At 40.7% G+C, this 20,189-nt stretch overlaps 1 protein-coding gene across 1 annotated transcript in view; it reads right to left on the reverse strand.

Moving 5' to 3' along the window:
• Nucleotides 1-20,189, reverse strand: part of crm (cramped chromatin regulator) — a 350,810-nt gene that overhangs the window by 261,904 nt on the left and 68,717 nt on the right. Inside the window, exon 5 of the mRNA XM_068226835.1 lies at nucleotides 970-1,160. Within this exon, the coding sequence (XP_068082936.1) occupies nucleotides 970-1,160 (191 nt within the window). The remainder of the gene's footprint in view (nucleotides 1-969; nucleotides 1,161-20,189) is intronic.

The raw sequence follows: 20,189 nt of genomic DNA on the forward strand, positions 1-20,189 counted from the left end.
TGCTCTGTCCGCACACATCATCTTTATAAACCTGAAATATGGAGCAGAAGTTTGTTTGCAATCACAATATCAGGTACTTAGCAAGCGCCCGCTCATGAATTTCCACTGGGTTTTATTCACATCACCCAAAGTTGTCAATCAGCCCACCCGGTGGCTACGATCGTTAAGGTGTTGAAGTTTAAACGGTCTGACACCATGGTTAGCCGGTTCAAGTCCTGTTGGTCAAAAAAAAAAATTGCCATCAGAATGTTGGCTGGCAGGGTAAGGGAGATGGTGGTATACAATTTATCAGTATGTTGCATATCAAAAGCCTGGATTTAATTCCAAACCTCTCTGCAGTGTTCATGTGGAGTGAAGGCATATGACACTGTTGATGGTTATTCATCAGTCGGATAGGGACGTTAGGCCTTGAGCAGACCCCTTGGAGCTATTCGACAGGAGTAGGCTATGTGCCAGCACTGTGTTTCACCCTCTCCCTTCCTACTATCATATATCAACGTCATTCATTTCCTGTCATTAAGTCCTCTGATAAGGTTGGGGTCAGGAAGGGCATCCGGTCATAAAATCCCACCATGACAGATTCATCTCACCTCATACCTGACTCCGTAGAGAAACAGGCCAAGGGTAGGACAAACAAACAAATAAACAAACAAACAAACAAACAAACAAACAAACAAACCCAAAGTTGTTAATTATAATTTTGTTCATAAAGAACTAGATTCATCTAAAAATAAGTAAATTCTTCAGAGTTTACTCTAATTCTGAGTCTTGGCTCAAAATTATGTTCTTAAAATATAGATCTCTCTCGTCTGCTATAGACTGCTACACCGACTCAGCTCATATTTCTTTTCATATAATATACATTTTCTCGATTTGTTAAAATCACTACTCTTTTCATTAATATACAGTAACACTAACAGGACAAACTTATTTGAATTCTTACAGAAACACATAAGAATGAAAGGATACATGCTTCACGTGGCTAGGGCGCCACCTCTGCTGCAAGAAGGCCAAAAGTGATGTTAACCGCCTTTGTAAAGGTAAAAGTGTGCGCAGACATGGATTCTGAGAAGCAGCCTGCACTCGACACCATGCTTCCATGTATCGAGGACGCATCTCCACAAACACACGAGATGGTAACTTTAACTCCTCTTGGAGATCTGAAAGAAAAGATTAAAATAGGGTATAAGAAAAAAGAAATCCTACATCACAGACCCTTAAGTTCAGATCAAATTAAGTTCTCCAATTATTTTTCCACATATGAACCACCTCACCAGGAGAACTGAAACAAAAAAAGAGAGAAAAATATGTTTGTACCTTACATAGAACTCATTTCTAAATTTTAGGCCTTCGGAAATATAGTCATATGCAATTTAACTGGAACAGGCAACTTATAAATGAATATGTGATCATTATTTCAAGAGGAAGTACAAGAGATCACCCTTACCAATAATCACTGGGAAAAAGGAAGTCTGATCTTTCAAATAATGAAGGTATTGGCAAAAGAAAGGGAAAGGCCCTGAAGGGAAATTATAAAATGAAGCTCTCTAAGCTTTGCAAACCTAACCTAATAACTCTGGGGCCAAAAGAGAATAAGAATTGACAAAGGAAGGTAACAGGAAAGATGAACGCAAGGAGACTGGCAAAAGTGGAAGCAATCCCCGACTCAGCTAACAGCCCATTGGTCACCAAGCCACACTCCCATCCACAGGGGTACAACATTTGAAAAATGTTGAAATCCACTTCAATGAAATGTATTTCTGTCACCCTGATTACAAAAACCTTGAACTAAACAAATTTTTAATTTTTTTTTTTTTTTTTTTCCTCATATAGAATCCAGAGAGCCATCCATGGCTTTTCATTCCAAAAATCCCAAACATACTGGCCGAAATTTAAACCACAGCAGCCTTGGCGAGAAGTTGGTGACTATGCCACTAGCTATCATGCCCCCTCCACACGATCCACTAATACTAATGAGATTTGGAAATAAATGTACTGGAGTAAATTCTCATTCAGTGCCGATATTCTACAGAATGGCTTTAACCAATAAAATATCATTCTGTACATTATATGGTATTCTAACATTTCCTCAAGAAGTAGACTGGCATCTTAAACGTTCCAAGTTATATTTATTTAGAACACAAGTTTTCTTCAGTGTGAAAGAACAATGGGAACCAAATTCAATCATTACCCTAACAATTCTTGTTGCAGTCACAGTCACACTGTAAACCTATACCTTAGCCAGAACACAGGTTATGGTCATCAAAGACCCTTTTAAAGAGATGAGGTGATATTGTATTTCAGCTATTGTAATAGAGTTACCAACTTAGCGGATTTTCAGCTAAATTTGGCGGAATTAGAAGACTGTCGGCGGAGAAAAATATCATTTAGCGGACAGTGGAATTTTTGGCGGAATTCTAGATTTATTATAGCGGAATTTAATGTTTTATCAATTTTACGTTTTAAAAAAAATTTGTACTCCAGTCTGTCTCCAAGCTATTCTGTATTTTTTTTTATCAGGAGCTAGTAATCACATGAGAAAAACGTGTTATTTGGATATGATGTTATGAGATCATGGTATCATAAATTTGTAATGAGTGGGGAAAGGATACTTACTTTTTATTTGACGAATGACGACAGATAATGAAACTGTAAGAGAGTAGCATTTATTTTTATGCTATGAAGAAAGGCCGTTTAATTAACTGGCCTGTTTTGTGTGTGCCCTTGAGGTAGGGGATTCACCTAGTTTGCACCCGGCACTAAATCGCCTACAAGTTTTGCCAGTTGCTTTACGTCGCGCCGACACAGATAGGTCTTATGGCGACGATGGGACAGGAAAGGCCTAGGAATGGGAAGGAAGCGGCCGTGGCCTTAATTAACCCATTAGCGCCCACTGATACCATATGGTATCAGGAGACAGTAGAAGTTTAACTGAGCTGGTACTGGCTTGAGTCGCAAGAGGGGTTTAGTTGGAGCTTTATACGTTCTTTGGCTTGAAGTGACGCATGCACCTGAAGAAGCTTCCGACACTTACGAGTGGTTTGTTGGCGGGAGCGCTTGCATGAATTCAGGTGTGATTCTCTGGAGTGAAAATCATGGACGTTCGATATGTGTAAGTATAATATTGCTCTTATTATCTATTATTCCTTTCTAATCAGTATATTATAACATTGACGATGAATCAAAGAAACCTTCTGTAACATTTGAATTTCAACAATGTTATTTGTGACAACACAGCAATGCCTCTAAGTGCTTGATACCATATGGTATCACTGGGCGTTTATGATATCAAGCCGTTGATACAGTAATTTTTAAAATATTATATCGTACATTCGAAGATTACTTATGTGCTAAATGTAGTCGATTACATATTTGTTTATCTTTTATTATTCCAGGGGTGGACTGACCTTATCAGAAGTGATGGATATATTGGAAGCAGACGATGAGTTAGGACATCAGACTGAGGATATTTTCATTGAACCACCGGATGGTAATGTTGACACAGATGAAGATTCAGCCAATGAAGATGAGGGAGGAATGGTTCATAACCTAACTGGACGTCAGCTGCGTGCTGCAGCTGAAATACGCTTAGCAAACAACGTACGTATTGGAGCAGATTATGAACCCCTTGATATTTCCTCTAGTACTTTCTCACCATCCATGCTGCCTATGGAGAAAAATCAACAACAGCAGCAGCAGCAGCAGCGGCAACCACCACCACAACAACAACCTGAAAAACAAGCTCCTGAGTGGATTCTAGAAAGATTAGCCAACCCACCTATTTATGAATGGATTGACGGTGACTTAGAACGTGTTGATGTTCCCTGCCCTCCTCCTGACTACACAACCTATTCAAATATGTCCTGTGTTGATTTATTTGAATTGTTTTTTGATGATGAAACACTAGAATACCTTGCTGAAGAGTGTAAGCGTTATGCACAGTACCAAAATGAAACCAACCCTGAAATAACAGTGCCCGAACTGCGATGCTTCTTTGCTATTTTGTTTCTAAGTGGGTACAATCCTTTGCCTTCAAAGAGGATGTACTGGGAAACTAGTGAAGATGTTAACAATGTCCTTGTAAGCAATTCAATGAGGAGAAATTGCTTTCTTCAGATACAGAAATTTCTCCACTGTGCGGACAACACAAAACCAAATGTTGAAGACAAGATGTGGAAGATGCGACCACTGATGGACAGAATAAAGAAAAAATGCCTAACTAATTTTGTTCCAACTGTGCCATTGTCGTATGATGAATCAATGATTAGGTACTATGGACACCATGGTTGTAAACAATTTATACGCGGTAAATCTATAAGGTTTGGCTACAAAATGTGGTGCCTAAACACAAGTGATGGATATTTGATAGACTTTGACCTGTATCAGGGCAAAAACCTGCGTGGTGACAGTGACTATGACAGACTATTTGGCAAAGCTGCATCTCCGTTAGTGCTTATGCTGGATGAACTGCCTAATAAACTTATTCCGTACAACATTCATATGGACAATTTATTCACAGGAATAAATCTATTCAGTTATCTCAGGCATTTAGGATATGGCGCAATTGGTACAATAAGAGAAAATTGCATACCCAAGTCATGCCCCTTGCCAGACAAGAAAGCTTTCTCTAAAGAGCCCCGCGGGAAGTTTCATCACACTATTGAACGCAACAATGGTATTGCTTTTGTACGATGGAAGGATAATGCTGTTGTCACCATTGTCTCTAACAGTACTGGAGTGGCTCCAGTAGGAAATGTGAAGAGATATTCCCAGAAAGACAAGAAAAATGTTATGGTTCCTCGTCCAGACTGTATCGCAAAATATAACCCTGGTATGGGAGGAACAGACATAATGGACCAGGGTGTTGGTCAATACCGTGTCAGTATTCGTGCAAAAAAATGGTACTGGCCTATTTTCACTTGGCTGTTGGATATCGCCATTGTGAACGCATGGTTCCTTTACCGCAAGAATCACAAAGGCACATCACAACTTGACTTCCGTAGAGAAGTTGTTAAAGTGTATCTAAAACGCTATGGTGTCCCACAAAAGATTCCTGGGAGAGTAAGTGTTGCCCGAAATACAGTGCCAGCTTTGAGATTTGATGGACTCAATCACTTCGTTGCAAACTGCAATAGGAGAAGATGTGCCAATGAAGGGTGCAAGTCATTCGGCAGAACAATGTGTCTGAAGTGTAATGTAGGCTTATGCGTAACATGTTTTGCTACATACCATACTCGGTGAGCTGTGTCAACAGGTTGGAACAATATTAACAATTTATTGTACCCTGTACAATGATAGCAGTGTAACCGCCCAGTGATACCATATGGTATTGGCAAATATCGCGTAAAATAAATTCTTGTTTGAAAATATTGTGTTATTTTCCCATTTCATATACCCTAACCATCACAAATTAATGAAAATATCATTAAAGTAGGAAAAAAAATTTTCTGGGCATTAATGGGTTAAGGTACAGCTCCAGCATTTGCCTGGTGTGAAAATGGGAAACCACAGAAAACCATCTTCAGGGCTGCCGAAAGTGGAGTTCGAACCTACTATCTCCCGAATACAGGATACTGGCCGCACTTAAGCGACTGCAGCTATCGAGCTCGGTCCTACAAGTTTTAGCTCGTCAGCTCACAGGCAGGGATGTGAATCCCAGTGAAACTCACAGAACAGGTCAGTGCAGACATTTATTATTATTATTATTATTATTATTATTATTATTATTATTATTATTATTATTATTATTATTATTATTATTATTATTTATTATTATTATTATTATTATTACTGCTCATTTTTATTGCTCATTATTTAAGATCGGATTTCTTGGCGGAATTTTAGCGGATTTTTAGTAGTATTTAGCGGATCTTGAAAATATAAGTTGGCAACACTGTATTGTAACATTCGCCAAGAAACGAGTGCCAAGGGAAGGAAGGTGTTCAATATTGTCCAGAGTCTCAGCACCGGTCAAGGTAAGAGGAGCTGTCTCATTGGAGTATGGTGCAGGTTGATAAAGAACTTGTGTTTTGTTAAAGTTAAGTTCCAAGGCGACACTAGTATATGCCTGGCTAAATGCTTTTGAAATAGTTTACTAGTTATCCTCTATACTGGCTAGAAAAGAGCGTTGTCTGTATACAGGAGTTCAGTAACTGAGGTAGAGGATAATTTGTTCTTGGTTCGCAATCAGCATAAATCATAAATATTGGCAAACCAGAGAAGACTAACAAATAAAATCATGTATCATGGGCTAATCATTACTATCAACTCTCAGGACGATGACTTATTTTGTACCACACTTGCCTAACACCTGAGTACTCTGCAGTGTTGCAGTATGATGCATTTCTTTAGTATGACGCAAGTGCGATAACAGGTATAACTTGAAAACAAGATTCTCTCACCCATGGTTAACTAATGTAGATATCGAGCTTGAATATTACTGTTGTTATTATTATTATTATTATTATTATTATTATTATTATTATTTTACGATTATTATTATTGTATGTACAGCTATGAAGCGTTTACATCCATTTAGTATTAGTATTATTTACATAATTAAGTTATATGTACGGACGATATGATCGCGCTGTCTTTGAGGTTATGTCATGATAGATGCACTGTATATTGACATTTATATCAGTTAATATAAATACCTGTAAATTAATATTAAAATTTATTCTTACCTATATATATATATAAATAAATAAAAAAATAAAAATGGTAATCCATGATTGTGAAACACACTAACTTCCAGAAGGGTAATAAGGCACTAAAACGTTTGAAAATATTCTACACATTGTAATCTATGTGTTACGCACTCTAGAATATTCAAGAAGGTAGTCTTTTTGGTAATGTATCTTTCTGGAAACCTGCCAGGATATATATAGAGGCGATCTGGACAGTGAAGTCAGTTATTGTTTGGAAGTTATTGACTGACGAGTTATGGTGCAGCAAGGAATACACTTGTGACTTCGTGATATGTGGTAAAACGCAGTCTCCATATTGAAGTGATATGCTTGTATGCAGTGAACTGTTTTATTTGTGTTCCAAGGTTGTAACCTCTATGCGCTGTCTTGGCAGTTGTTTTTAATAATGGCAGCTTTGTTGATTGTCTCGAAATGAAGTGTTCTGTTGCGATACGGTGATTAAGGTAAAGTGTGTGTTAATTTGTATATATATGTGAATAAAATTAATTGTACCAACTGACAGCATCTCATGTGCATCTGTGTGGATACGTTAACTCACAACCGAACATGCCTATTGTAATTGTTGCAGTGATTCAGAACCTGATACTGGACATCATATTAGGTCATGACATTCTGGTGGAATACAAGGTGATCCTAGACTATGCAGCTCATGAAGTCCTTTTGGGAAAAGACAGATGTCTGAGGGTCGTCTGGCATGATGGAAATCTCCGGACTCGCAAGGATACGGAAGTCAACGTAAACCTGGGAGATATCCAGTTAACACATCTTTGACTGAGTGAAGAAGAGGAGCTGAGACACACCTTGAAGGACTTTCCGGAAGTTATCACCAATAAAATAGGACGGACTAGCACGATAACACACACCACTGAATGCAGTGCTTCCTCACCCATCAAGCAAAGTCCATATCCAATCAATCCAGATAAGCACAACTTCGTCATCCACAAGATTCAAGAGATGGAAGGGCAAGGTCTCATCGAACCGTCCACATCTCTACATCCTGTTGGGCTTCACCTATCATCCTACCAAAGAAGAATGGGGAGTATCGACTGTGTGTCGACTTCCACAGGTTGAACAAGAAGACCGTTAGTGATGCATACCCCATGCCTGGCCTGAAAGACTCACTGAAACAAGTTAAGTGGGTCTAGAATTTTCAGCACGCTGAATCTCAACTCCAGATACTGGCAAGTGGAGGTCGAAGAAAGTTCTAGACCACTGACCGCTTTCATGACACCGAGAGGATTGTACCTGTTTGCAGTAATGCCCTTTGAAATGAAGAATGATCCTGCCACCTTCATGCGACTGATGGATAAGGTATTATTAGGATATGTCAGAGATTTTCGCCAAGTGTATCTCGACATTACTGCCAGAATTTTCAAGAACACCATGTACATCTGAGGAAAGTACTGGAACGAATGAAGATTCATGGACTGGCTTGCCTACTGGAAGAGCCACTTCACCCAGTCCCGCATAGAATACCTTGGCCATGTCCTAACCTCTGAAGGCTTACAAAGGCAACCGGAGTAGAATCGAGCTATCGAAGAAGCTGAATGCCCGTGGACCAAGCAACAAGTACAGCAGTTCCTTAGCTTGTGTGGATGGTATAGCAGCTTTGTGCCACACTTTGAAGAGAAGGCAATACCACTCACCGATCTACTCCATAACAACAGCCCGTTCCGATGGACCAGCAAGGAAGAGGCAGTATTCCAAGGTATTAAGGCTGCGATATGCAACGCTTCCAGTCTAGCCCATCCCGACCCTCAATGGAAGATGTGCCTGCAGACGGACGCCAGCGACTCCGGCTTAGGAGCAGTGTTATTCCAGAGAGGAGTGACAGTGGAAGGGTCATCATCGAATATGCTGGCACGAAGCTATCTCCCACCGAACAACACTACTGTACTACCGAGAAGGAAGCCTTGGCCATGGTATGAGCCATGGGCAAATTCAGAGGTTACCTGGAGGGAAGAAAGTTCCATCTCTACATCGATAACGCAGCTCTCAAATGGTTGAACTCGGTCTTTGGCTCAAAATCTAAATTGATGCGACGGGCTCTGTTAATCATAGAATTTGATTTTGATGTGTGTCACGTCCCAGGACTGACGAACATAGGAGCACAGCTAGTCTAGACACCCGGCGATGGAACCTGGAGCTAGGAGCACAATTGTCGAGAGGGAGTTCCCACAAAAATTCAAGAGTGAACCTAAGGAACCTGCCCTTATGACCATCTAGAAGGAACTTGATCTGGGAGTGATCAAATAGTGGCAGGAACAAGACAAGCCCTGTAGGACGCAGTGGATTAGGAGACAGAACACCGATAGTCGACTTGTCCCGAGGGAATTCAAGATGTGCTACAATAACTTCCTGGTTGACGGAGGACTCTTGATGTACAGGTCGCACCTCTCCAACATGCCTGTAGTAATGGTGATCCCCAGACAGCACACGACAGACATCCTCGAGAAGTTCCACGACAGCATGGAAGCTGGACAGCCAGGAGGCGAAGAGACATATCAGTCCATCCGACGAAGATTCTTCTGGGTCAACACGCGGAAAGACATCCTGGATTATGCGAAGGGGTGCTACATCTGTGCCTGCACCAAAGCGAGCAACCGGAAGGCAGATTTCAGCCAACGAGGAAGACGGCCACAACACCCGAGGGAGGTCATAGCCCTGAACTTGATGGTCCTTACCCTAGAACACCACAGGGTAAAACAAGACTCCAAGTAATCACTGACCTCTTCTCAAGATGGGCTGAGGCCTTTCCAATACCTGAAGCCATGACAGGACGCATCACCAGCCTGCTACAAGACGAGGTGTTCAGCAGCTACGGTTATGCACGGTGCATTCTGTCAGACAACGGGAGTCAGTTCACTTCGAGGAAGTGGCAGCAAATTATGACAGAATGGGATGTGGAGCAATGGACCACTCCTATCTACAACCCAAGGACAAATCCGACGGCACCAGGAACTGAAAAGGATGCTAAAAGTCCACCTGATAGACAAAGAACATCGACTGTGGGACCGTCAGATACCGCAGTCACTCTTTGCCCTGCCCTGCATCAACCGTGTCACCGGCTATTCCTCAGCAGAGCTGTTTCTTGGTCGAGAGCTGTACGGCATTGGAGACTGGAAGATTCGTCCACCATTTAAAGTTAAAAACTTCATAACTGATCCGTATTGAACAAATAGTAACAATGTTAAAAAAGGAAAAATGTTCAACCTTTTCAATACAATAACACTGTTGCACGAATCAATGTAGCAACATATTTAATTTATTAAGGGACCGGTTTCGACATCTGTCCATGTCATCATCAGCCTACACAAAAAATGGCAAGAACACAATGGTAGCACTTATGACACTTTTCTTGAATTAAAAATAGAAGTTCATGTAGAGATTCTTGAGCACTCTTGCTGATCTTGAGGTTAAAAAGATGTAGTATAGTTCACAATTGTTGTTATTCAAGGAATAAAATTTTGGTTGCTAGGTAACAAATGATATAATTTTGTTTTAGTACTTCAAAAGGAGGATAGTGGTATATATAAAAACTCTTAGAATATGAGACTATTAGTACTGATATGGATTTTTTGATATCTAAGGAAAGGAAAGAAATAAGAAATAGAAAAGTGAAAATGGTAAGGTATTATTATGAGGTTGACATTTAATTTAGCCTTGTCATGAAATACAAGAGGAAGTAAGAACCGAAAATTGAATATAGGTAGGGGATAAGAGGGGGTAAGGGAGTAAGGAGAGTAGTTTAAGGTGGGTCAGGGGGGTGTTGTGGTAAGAGCAAGTAGCGTGAGAAGGTGTTGTGTATTACATGGAAGATGATGCAGCTGTTTCCCTATCAGAGTAGCAGCAGCAGCAGAACATCAAGGAGAAGCAACCTTTGGTCAAGAAGAAATCCCTTACCCAGGCCAAAGCTCAAGATGTCGAAGAGATGCAGATCTTCCTACCAGGCCAACAAGTACTGTGACGTAACCACCCAGTCAGTAATAAGATTGGAGGGTTTCAAGCAGGTCTTGCACCTAAGTGGGTTGGTCCCATCGAGGTAGATAAACAGCTGGGCCTATTTACTGAAGACCAACCCTCCCGTCAAGGAGTTGCGGCAAGTCACCCAATTGCTGCGCATACAGAATAAGCCTGGAGGAGAGGCTACGAATGACACAGCACCATCTAGTCATCGTTAGGAGAACACAACGACGTTAGGAGAACACAACGACTATCGAGGAAGAGGCTGGCAGCGAGGCAACACCGACCCCCGACACGGCACATGCTGGTCAAGAGGAGGAAGAGAGCACTTCCAGCGACATCAAGGAAAAAAGAAGATACAACCTTCCTCCAAGGCAACGTCGATGAGTGTGACCAAGTGTGGAAATTTTTTCAAGTTATGGGGGGGATATTGAAGCAAGTGCGATAACAGGTATAACTTGAAAACAATATTCCCTCACCCATGTGTAACTAACTTAGATTTTGAGCTCAATTATCATTATTGTTATTATTATTATTATTATTATTATTATTATTATTATTATTATTATTATTATTATTATTATTATTATTATTATTATTATAGCTTTGAAGTGTTTACATCCATTTAGTATTATTTACTTAATTAAGTTATAAGTACGGACGATATGATCGCGCTGTTTTTGAGGTTATGTCATGAAAGAGGCACTGTATATTGACATTTATATCAGTTAATGTAAATACCTGTAAATTAGTATTATAATTTATTCTTACCTATATATATAAATGGTAATCTGTAATTGTGAAACACACTGTAATTTCCAGAATGGTGATAAAGCACTAGAACGTTTGAGAATATTCTGTACATTGTAATCTATGTGTTACGCACTCTAGAATATTCAAGAAGGTAGGTTTTTTTGGTAATATATCTTTCTGGAAACCTGGCCAGGATATATATAAAGAGGCGATCTGGACAGTGAAGTCAGTTATTGTCTGGAAGTTATTGTTTGATGAGTTATGGTGTAGCAAGGAATACACTTGCGACTTCGTGACATGCGGTAAAACGCAGTCTCCATATTGAAGTGACATGCCTGAACGCAGTCAACTGTTTTATTTGTGTTCCAAGGTTGTAAACTCTATGCGCTGTGTTGGCAGTTGTTTTTAATAATGTCGGCTTTGTTGATAGTCTCAAAGTGAAGTGTTATGTAGTAATATGGTGATTAGGGTAAAGTGTGTGTTAATTTGTGTATATATATGTGAATAAAATTAATTGTACCAACTGACAGTAATTCTGTGCGTCTGTGTGGATACGTTAATTAAGCTGTGTAACACTTCTCTTTGAGGCAAAGATGACTAAACCAATATTCTACTACAGAAAACTATGCTGAGTTACAAATATGATTTAGCTGACAAACAAGTTATTATGATATTTTTGACACTGTTAGAGATCTTGAATATGTGGTATATAATGCAATCACTGATGCTGATCACAAAGTTGAGGGCGTTAACTGTGACTATATGAGCTTCCGAACAAAGAAAGCTAAATTAAATTACACATAAAATATTCTTCTGTTAACCACCGTACCGTACAGACGTACAACGCATTATGCTCCTAATTACAGATTACCAGGCACGATTAATAAATCAATATTAAATATAGATTCAAATGTTAATGGCGATGGCTACTGTATATACACATCAACCTGAAGAATCAGTTGTATTGCTTGGCTGAAAAATAAGTATGTTGATTCATAATTTAAGAGATAAGGGTGAAGTATGTATTAATATATTTACAAGCATATTTAGAGATGATGTTCCTCCAGTTAATCAACTTTGATTTCAATAATCAAATAATTGGAACAGAATTGATGACTACTTACACATCATCAGAACTGATGACAGCTGCTAACAAATTAAGCTGATTTTCTAAATGGAAAGCTAAATATATTATGGCAAGGTCATGTACAGTATTTGTTATAGTACTTAATATAAAAGTCAGAAGAGTCTGCTTTGAAACTGAATTTCCCTGGTGTGAAATTGGGAAACCACAGGAAGCCTCCTTCAGAGCTGCCGAGAATGGGGTTCAAACATCCCAAATGCAAGCTGATAGTTACGTAACCAAAACCACGTAGCCACTCGTTCAGTATTTCTTGCACTTGTCTGGCAGTTATAAGTAAACAACTAAATACATTGGTTGTTTAAGTCTTGGCAACAGTATTACATCGTCCAAACATCATGGCATGGTAAGGCAGCTACTACACTGGAAACCCGGTGGCATATGCTACTGCAGACCGCCAACAGATCATGCCTGTGGGTATCAGCGCCCAACACAATTAGTGTATGTTTAGCCTTGTTCCAACATGGATGTAAGTACAGCAGAAGACGGTCGCATGTGAAAACAGCAATTCTCCGTGAGCCCACTATTGAAGGACTTCAAAGAAATCTAAACTGTAAACTGAAATCCAAGATTTTTTGAAATTCTAAAAACAACTCTGGTCTATTGTTTTGCAAATCATTGGTGGCAAACATTTTGTTCATCAACCGTTCCCTCTGCCCAGTGACAGGGATTAATACCCAGCTTCATTATCTTCATTTGGTTTGGTTGTGGACAACGTTGGAGAATAATTTATTTCCATGTGTCGTCGTGTAGCATATTGACCCATGGTTGACTGTTATCATCCCATGGATCGCTTCCCAACAACTTTCAGTGAATAGTCCCTCTTTGCAATCATATTGGTTTCTGGTTTCTGGACTAAGGCAATGCATAAATCTCTTACATCTACATTAAAAACATGACCCAACCTGTACCCTATCTCGAACAACCTGGGTGTCAAACAACTCTGGCCATGTGCATGTTGCAGTACTGATGGGCTATCCCTCGTAAACGAGTACGATTGTCTTCCTGAAGAACTTAGTTTTTTTTTTTTCGCTAGGGGCTTTACGTCGCACCGACACAGATAGGTCTTACGGCGACGATGGGATAGGAAAGGCCTAGGAGTTGGAAGGAAGCGGCCGTGGCCTTAACACATGGGTGACGGGCCCCGAGAAATCTCGTAGTACGCTCGCCAGCGGTAGGTGACGGGCCCCGAGAAATCTCGGTTTTATTCACGACATTGTTTTCGGTCTTCCTGTGACATCTCTTGACCATATCTTGAACTATTTCGGACGTGCACATTGAGTAGGATAAGTCGTAGATGTATATCTGCCACTTTTCTTTTATTCACGGCCTCTTTTATTCTTTGATTTAGTTTCGAAACGTCGACTTTCTTTCTGCCGGTTCAGTCAATGACAAGATGGAGCGCCCGCGGAATTCGGTGTTAGCTGACGACGATATTTTAGAAGAATTATATGCCGATGATCGTTTAAATGGAAATAGTCTAATGAATTAGTGGAAACTGAATGTGAGAGTGATTGTGGAAGTGATATTCAAGCCTCTACACGCCGTAATTTACCTAGTGTACTTATTTATTCAAGTGATTCTGACGACGACAACCATGTAAACATTAATGATGTGTTAGGAATTGACGCTGAAGATGGTTTTGTAAAGGCAGATCGACTACTACTAGGGGCATTGAAAAGTACCCATACCAACTTTAAAGATAAAATATTGACTGGTTTAATATTTATGTACATTTTTATAATCAAGTGCACCCTAGTATGCTTAGTAGAAAATTGTCCGGTCCACAGGGTATGTGACAAGCTCAAGCATCCGGTCAGCAATGTGTTAATTAAGGTACAGCCCCAGCATTTGCCTGGTGTGAAAATGAGAAACCACGGAAAACCATCTTCAGGGCCGCTGATAGTGGGATTCGAACCTACTATCTCCCGGATGCAAGCTCACAGCCGCGCGCCTCTATGCGCAAGGCCAGCTCGCCCGGTAGAACTTAGTTTTTGTGAGATCTTAAGTGACTGTAGAGGCCAATCCTAGAACCGCAGATTTTTCCACATTTTTGACACACATTTGTTCTGTTAGGTATTGGCTGTGTAGTTTGGTTTTTCTTCACGAGCTTACGTTGTTTTCTTGCATTGAGCTTGTCAATTTCTGTTCTCCGCCTTTCTTGCTCAAAGCGCAGAGTTCCTTCCCAGACATTGTGATGCTAGACTGTGCGGTTACGTGCCATAGTTTCCCAGTTGTTAGTTTTTATTTGACACTTTTCCATGTTGGTTTTTAGCACATCTTTGTAATGCTTCTCTGGTCTTCCAAGTTTTCTATGACCATCCTTTAGCTGGGAGTATGTAATTTGTTTTGGGAGACAGAATTTAGGCATGCGAACGATGTGGCCTGTCCAGCGAAGTTGGTGCTTGATAATCATGGCCTCAATGCTAGTGGAGTTAGCTTCTTCCAGAACACTGATGTAGTGCATCAATCTTCCCATTTCACCCTCAGGATCCTTCTCAGGCAACGCTGATGGTATTTTTCCAGGCATCGTATGTGCCTCCTGTACGTAATCCACATTTCGCCTCCATATGTAAGAGATGGTATAATGGTAGCTTTGTACACATAAAGCTTGGTCTGAGTGCTGATATTATGATTATCAAAGACCCTTACCCGAAGACGACCAAAAGCCATACTAGCACATTTGAGAAGGTGTTGAATCTCATCATTAAGATTTGCATTTGCTGAGAGATGGCTGCCAAGGTATGGGAAATGTTCTATGTTCTTCAGAACTTTGCCTTGGACTGTGATTGTAGGACATACGGAGGTGGAATTGGGTGCAGGCTGGTACAGGATCTGCATCTTTTGGATGTTAAGGCTTAGGCCAATACTTGTATAGGCTTCATCAAATGCATTTAAGATTGCTTGTAAATCTTGTTCAGAGTTTGCAAGAACAACATTGTCATCAGCATACTGAAGTTCAATGATGGATGTAGGGGAATTTTTGGTCTTGGCTCGTAGTCTACTGAGACTGAATGAACCTCCATCAGTCCTGTATTCAATTTCTATGCCTTCTGGTAGTTTCCCATCAACAAGTTGAAGTATAGTCCCAACAAATATTGAAAACAGAGTGGGAGCTATCACACAACCTTGCTTCACACCTGCTGTGATTTCAAAATTTTCACCAGGGTTATCGTTGACAAGAACCATGCCCTTCATATTATCATGCAGCAAACTAAGAATATATATGTACTTCCTAGGATCTTCCACAGGGCATCTATTTTAACCGAATCAAAGGCTTTGGCAAGGTCTATGAATGCCATGTACAGAGGTAGATGTTGTTCTTTGCATTTCTCCTGCATTTGTCTAACACAGAAAATCATATCTGTTGTGCTGCGAATGGATTGAAATCCACACTGACTTTCAGGTGAGCAGTCTTCAGCGAGAGGCATCAGGCAGTTGAACAGAATTCGAGCGAGTATTTTCCCAGCAATAGACAGAAGGGTAATTCCACAGTAGTTACCACAGTCAGTTCTATCTCCTTTTTTGAAGATTGTAACTATCAGAGCATCTCTGAGATCAGGAGGTATTGTTTCAGTGTTCCATATTTTGACTATGAGCATTAGTGTATGTTCAGCAAGAATTTGTCCACCTTCCTTGACAAATTCAGCAGGAATTCCATCTGATCAGGCAGCTTTATTATTTTTGAGCTGTTTAATAGCATTTTCAACTTCTTGTAACGAATGAACTTCGCCAAGGTGAGATTTTGTAGGTTTTTGTGGAATTTTCAAGATTTCTACTATGTTGATCTCTGGATCCTTGTTCAGCAGTTCATGGAAATGTTCTTTCCAGCGTGCATTAATGGAATTGCTGTCTTTTAAAAGAGTAGAACCATCCCTACATTTAAGAGGGTTTAATCCTTGAGCTGTTTGGCCATATACGGTTTTTATCATACTGAAAAATGCTCTAGTATTGTTAGTTTCTGCTAGATGTTGCATTTCTTGAGAATCCATCGTCCACCAACTGTTTTTCAGAACACGGGTTTTCCTCTGAACATCTGCTTTCACTTCTTGATATTCTCGTTTGTTAGAGAGTGAAGTAGGACTGATCTGCCAAGCTTGGTGTGCTGCTCTCTTTTTGTCTATTAGAGTATGAATTTCTTGGTCATTATCATCAAACCAGTCTTGGTGTTTGACCCTAAAGTGTCCTACCGATTCTTCACCAGCTGACAGTATTGCGATCTTCGGTGTTACCCAGTGTTCTTCAGTGCTTTCAGGATATTCATCCGGCAGCTTATCACGTAAGAGTTGTTGAAATTTTGCTTTAGTGCTATGATCCTTGAGACGGTCTGTGTTCATTTTAGGTTTCGTAAGTTTTCTCTGTTTCCTTCGCTGCACGTGGATGTGAAGGGTCATCATAGGCCGTATAAGTCGGTGGTCCGTCCAGCAGTCGTCAGCACTTGTTAGAGCCTTTGTGATTATCACATCACGTTGGTCTCGGGCGCATACAATTATGTAATCAATTAGATGCCAGTGTTTTGACCGTGGATGTTGCCATGATGTTTTAAATTTATCCTTTTGTCTGAAGAGTGTATTAGTGATAACTACATTGTGCTCTGAGCACTTTGTGAGCATAAGGGTTCCATTACAGTTGCAATTCCCTACTCCCTCTTTTCCAATTACTTTGGGCCATAGCGTTGAGTCTCTACCAACTCGCGCATTGAAGTCGCCCAAGAGAGTGATTTCGTCACCTTGGGGTATTCTCGTTAGAAGTATGTGAAGTTGGCAATAGTATGCTTCTTTTTCATCTTCTTCACAAGTGAGGGTCAGGGCATAGGCACTAATTACTGTAACTTGTTGACTGTGGTAAGATTGAGGCATAAGCTCATGAGTCTTTCATTTAAGCCAGAAGGAAGTTCATCAAGGTGGGGGACAAGTTCATTTGCAATGGCAAAACCAATAAAATGAATGCGGGGCTCATGAATGCTTTTACCTTTCCACAAGAAAGTGTATCCACCTCCTTGTTCTTTAATTTGTCCTTCATCAGGCCTTCTAGTTTCACTCAGTGCTGCAATATCAATGTTAAATCTTTTTGGTTCACGAACCACGATAGCTGTTCTCCTTTCTGACCAATTAGCTGTATCATTATCCATTAGAGTACGGATGTTCCAGGTTACAAAATTCATCTTTATTTTCTTCTGACCGCTTACGGTGTACCCTCTGGACGCGGTTTCCCAGTTGGGATGTGTTGAGGCTGACTATGTTTAGGGCATCTTTTATAGCCCCCTCTTCATTCAGGGTGAGCAGAGTGGTTCCTGAATAGGCCTGCTCAGTCATGAATGCAGCACACGAGTTGCTTTACAGCCTCTCCTCAAGCAAAAACGGCGATCACACATTCGTCACCTACGTGCCAGTTTGTCACCAGGAGCTCCCAGACTACACAATCCTGCTCCCGTCACAACTCCCCGATCGCCGCAGGACTTGTAGTGTATGTGCTGAGTTCTTCAAAAGACGCCTCTGTGTGATATTTTTTAGTGTGGGAATGCTGCTGCACATCAATAATCACACATTTCTTGAAAGACACGGAACCTGTCCCCAGCGGCATAAGAGTTACGACAACTGGAGGCTCCAAGACTGCTGCAGCTTTCATTTGCCTTCCCAGCCGCCAGGGAAGTTTTAGTTGTCCCTACGCCTGGTCCGCCGTTGAGGACTTTCTATGCCGTTAACCATATACGGTTCTTCTGCCTTTAGAGGTGGTTTCCCACCTCAACGGCAAGAGAGTACCCCAGCCCCTGCCAGACCATCCGCCTTCATAGCGAGCCGTTGGCATAGCAGAGGGGGACTCCTTATCCCGGGAGTCACTCGGTCGCCAGAGCCTCGTCAGTCGAAAGCAGGGTGCACCACGTGCAGGTGAGGTTGATATTTGAGTAGGACAACCTACCCCTTACACCCACTATTGAAGGACTTCAAAGATATCTAAACTGTAAGCTGAAATCCAAGATTTGTTTAAATTCTTAAAACATCTCTGGTCTATTGTTTTGCAAATCATTGGTGGCAACATTTTGTTCATCAACCATTCCCTCTGCCTAGTGACAGGGATTAATATGCAGCTTCATTACCTTCATTTGATTTGGTTGTGAACAACGTTAGAGAATAGTCATTGCAGTACTACTCACATACAAGAAACTACGAGATCTATAGATAGTGTGAATACAATAATAATTATTAAATTAACACGTTGAGTGCCAAGCGACCCCATTTGGGTACATGAGAGTTCCCTGTGGGAATCAACATCTATATCATCCGATGGCCAAGCAGGCATCAAGTTTTGGTAATGAGACAAAGTCTCTCATAATGCATTGGCACTGCCGGTGGCTCAAATTGGCCTACGCAGTGGTCTCCGTGGTATGCACTAGCCATGCATCTTCATAGGTGTGCTAGGTACCAACCAACTGATGAGCCCAGACGGGGGCAAATGAGGAATGAGTTAGCTGAAAATTTATAATGTCCAATAACGGACTATTTATATTGGTAATATAAATTTACCCATTTGGAACAAATATTTCAGATTCCCTATGGGAATCAACATCTATATCATATGTGAGAGTAGTCAAGTTTTAGAACTTCACGTCCCCATATGGGGTCGTACATTTGTTCAAAATCTAGAACTGTGCGAATCCACTTGGGTGCGCAGTAAGTGTGTGTTTGGAAGCTGTGTAAAGTCTCTTCATGCCATCTGTTGGCCGTCTATTTAAGTACGTATATAGTCCACCTTTCATTCGTCAATTCCTGTTCTGGCGCGACCCCATATGGGTACGTCAAGTGTGTTTTGTAGGGTGACAAAGTCATTGTCAATCTCGCACACAAACTGTGTATCTAAGTGTGCAGTGCTGTGAGTTTCCTTTAAGTCACTAGAAGTAAATCGATCAGTAAAACACTTAGTGCAGATAGTCTGGGCGATATATTGAACAAGTTGGACAATGATGATGTAGATGATTTATATAGTTACAATGATTCTGAACCCAGTACAGAGCAAAATAGCGATCTCGCAAGTTCATCCACATTGATGAATTACAATCTTCAGCATACACTTCCCCACTGTACTCCAGGTTTCCAAGACACCCGCTGCAACACTTTTGACAGACATCAACCGTCTTCAGTGATAAAATCACTGCTTTCCAATGTTGCACAATCATTACTGCTAGGTTCTCCTACACAAAGTAAACGTTATACAAACATAATTATATATTGTGCTTCGGAACTCAAGATCCGGCAGCGGAAGACAGACTTGCAAGGCTTCCCAGGTCGTTAGTCAGCGAAATCCTTGCAAAGGACAGAAAAAACAGATGAGAATCGCAACGTGGAATGTCAGAACACTAATGACACCAGGGAAGTTAGAAGAGGTAAAAAGAGTGATGGAAGTTAATAATATTGATATTTTAGGACTTTGTGAAACACGATGGCAAGGAAATGGTGATTTCATTAGTGATGCATTTAGGATCATCTATAGCGGAGGAACAATACCTGGTCAATGCGGTGTGGGACTAATTCTTGGGAAGAACTGGGCAAAGAATATCGAGAACATCTATCATGTAAATGACAGAATACTGATGGTGAAGATCAAAGCAAAACCTAGGGATATGA

Source organism: Anabrus simplex, chromosome 3, assembly GCF_040414725.1.
Source record: "Anabrus simplex isolate iqAnaSimp1 chromosome 3, ASM4041472v1, whole genome shotgun sequence".
Lineage (NCBI taxonomy): Eukaryota > Metazoa > Arthropoda > Insecta > Orthoptera > Tettigoniidae > Anabrus > Anabrus simplex.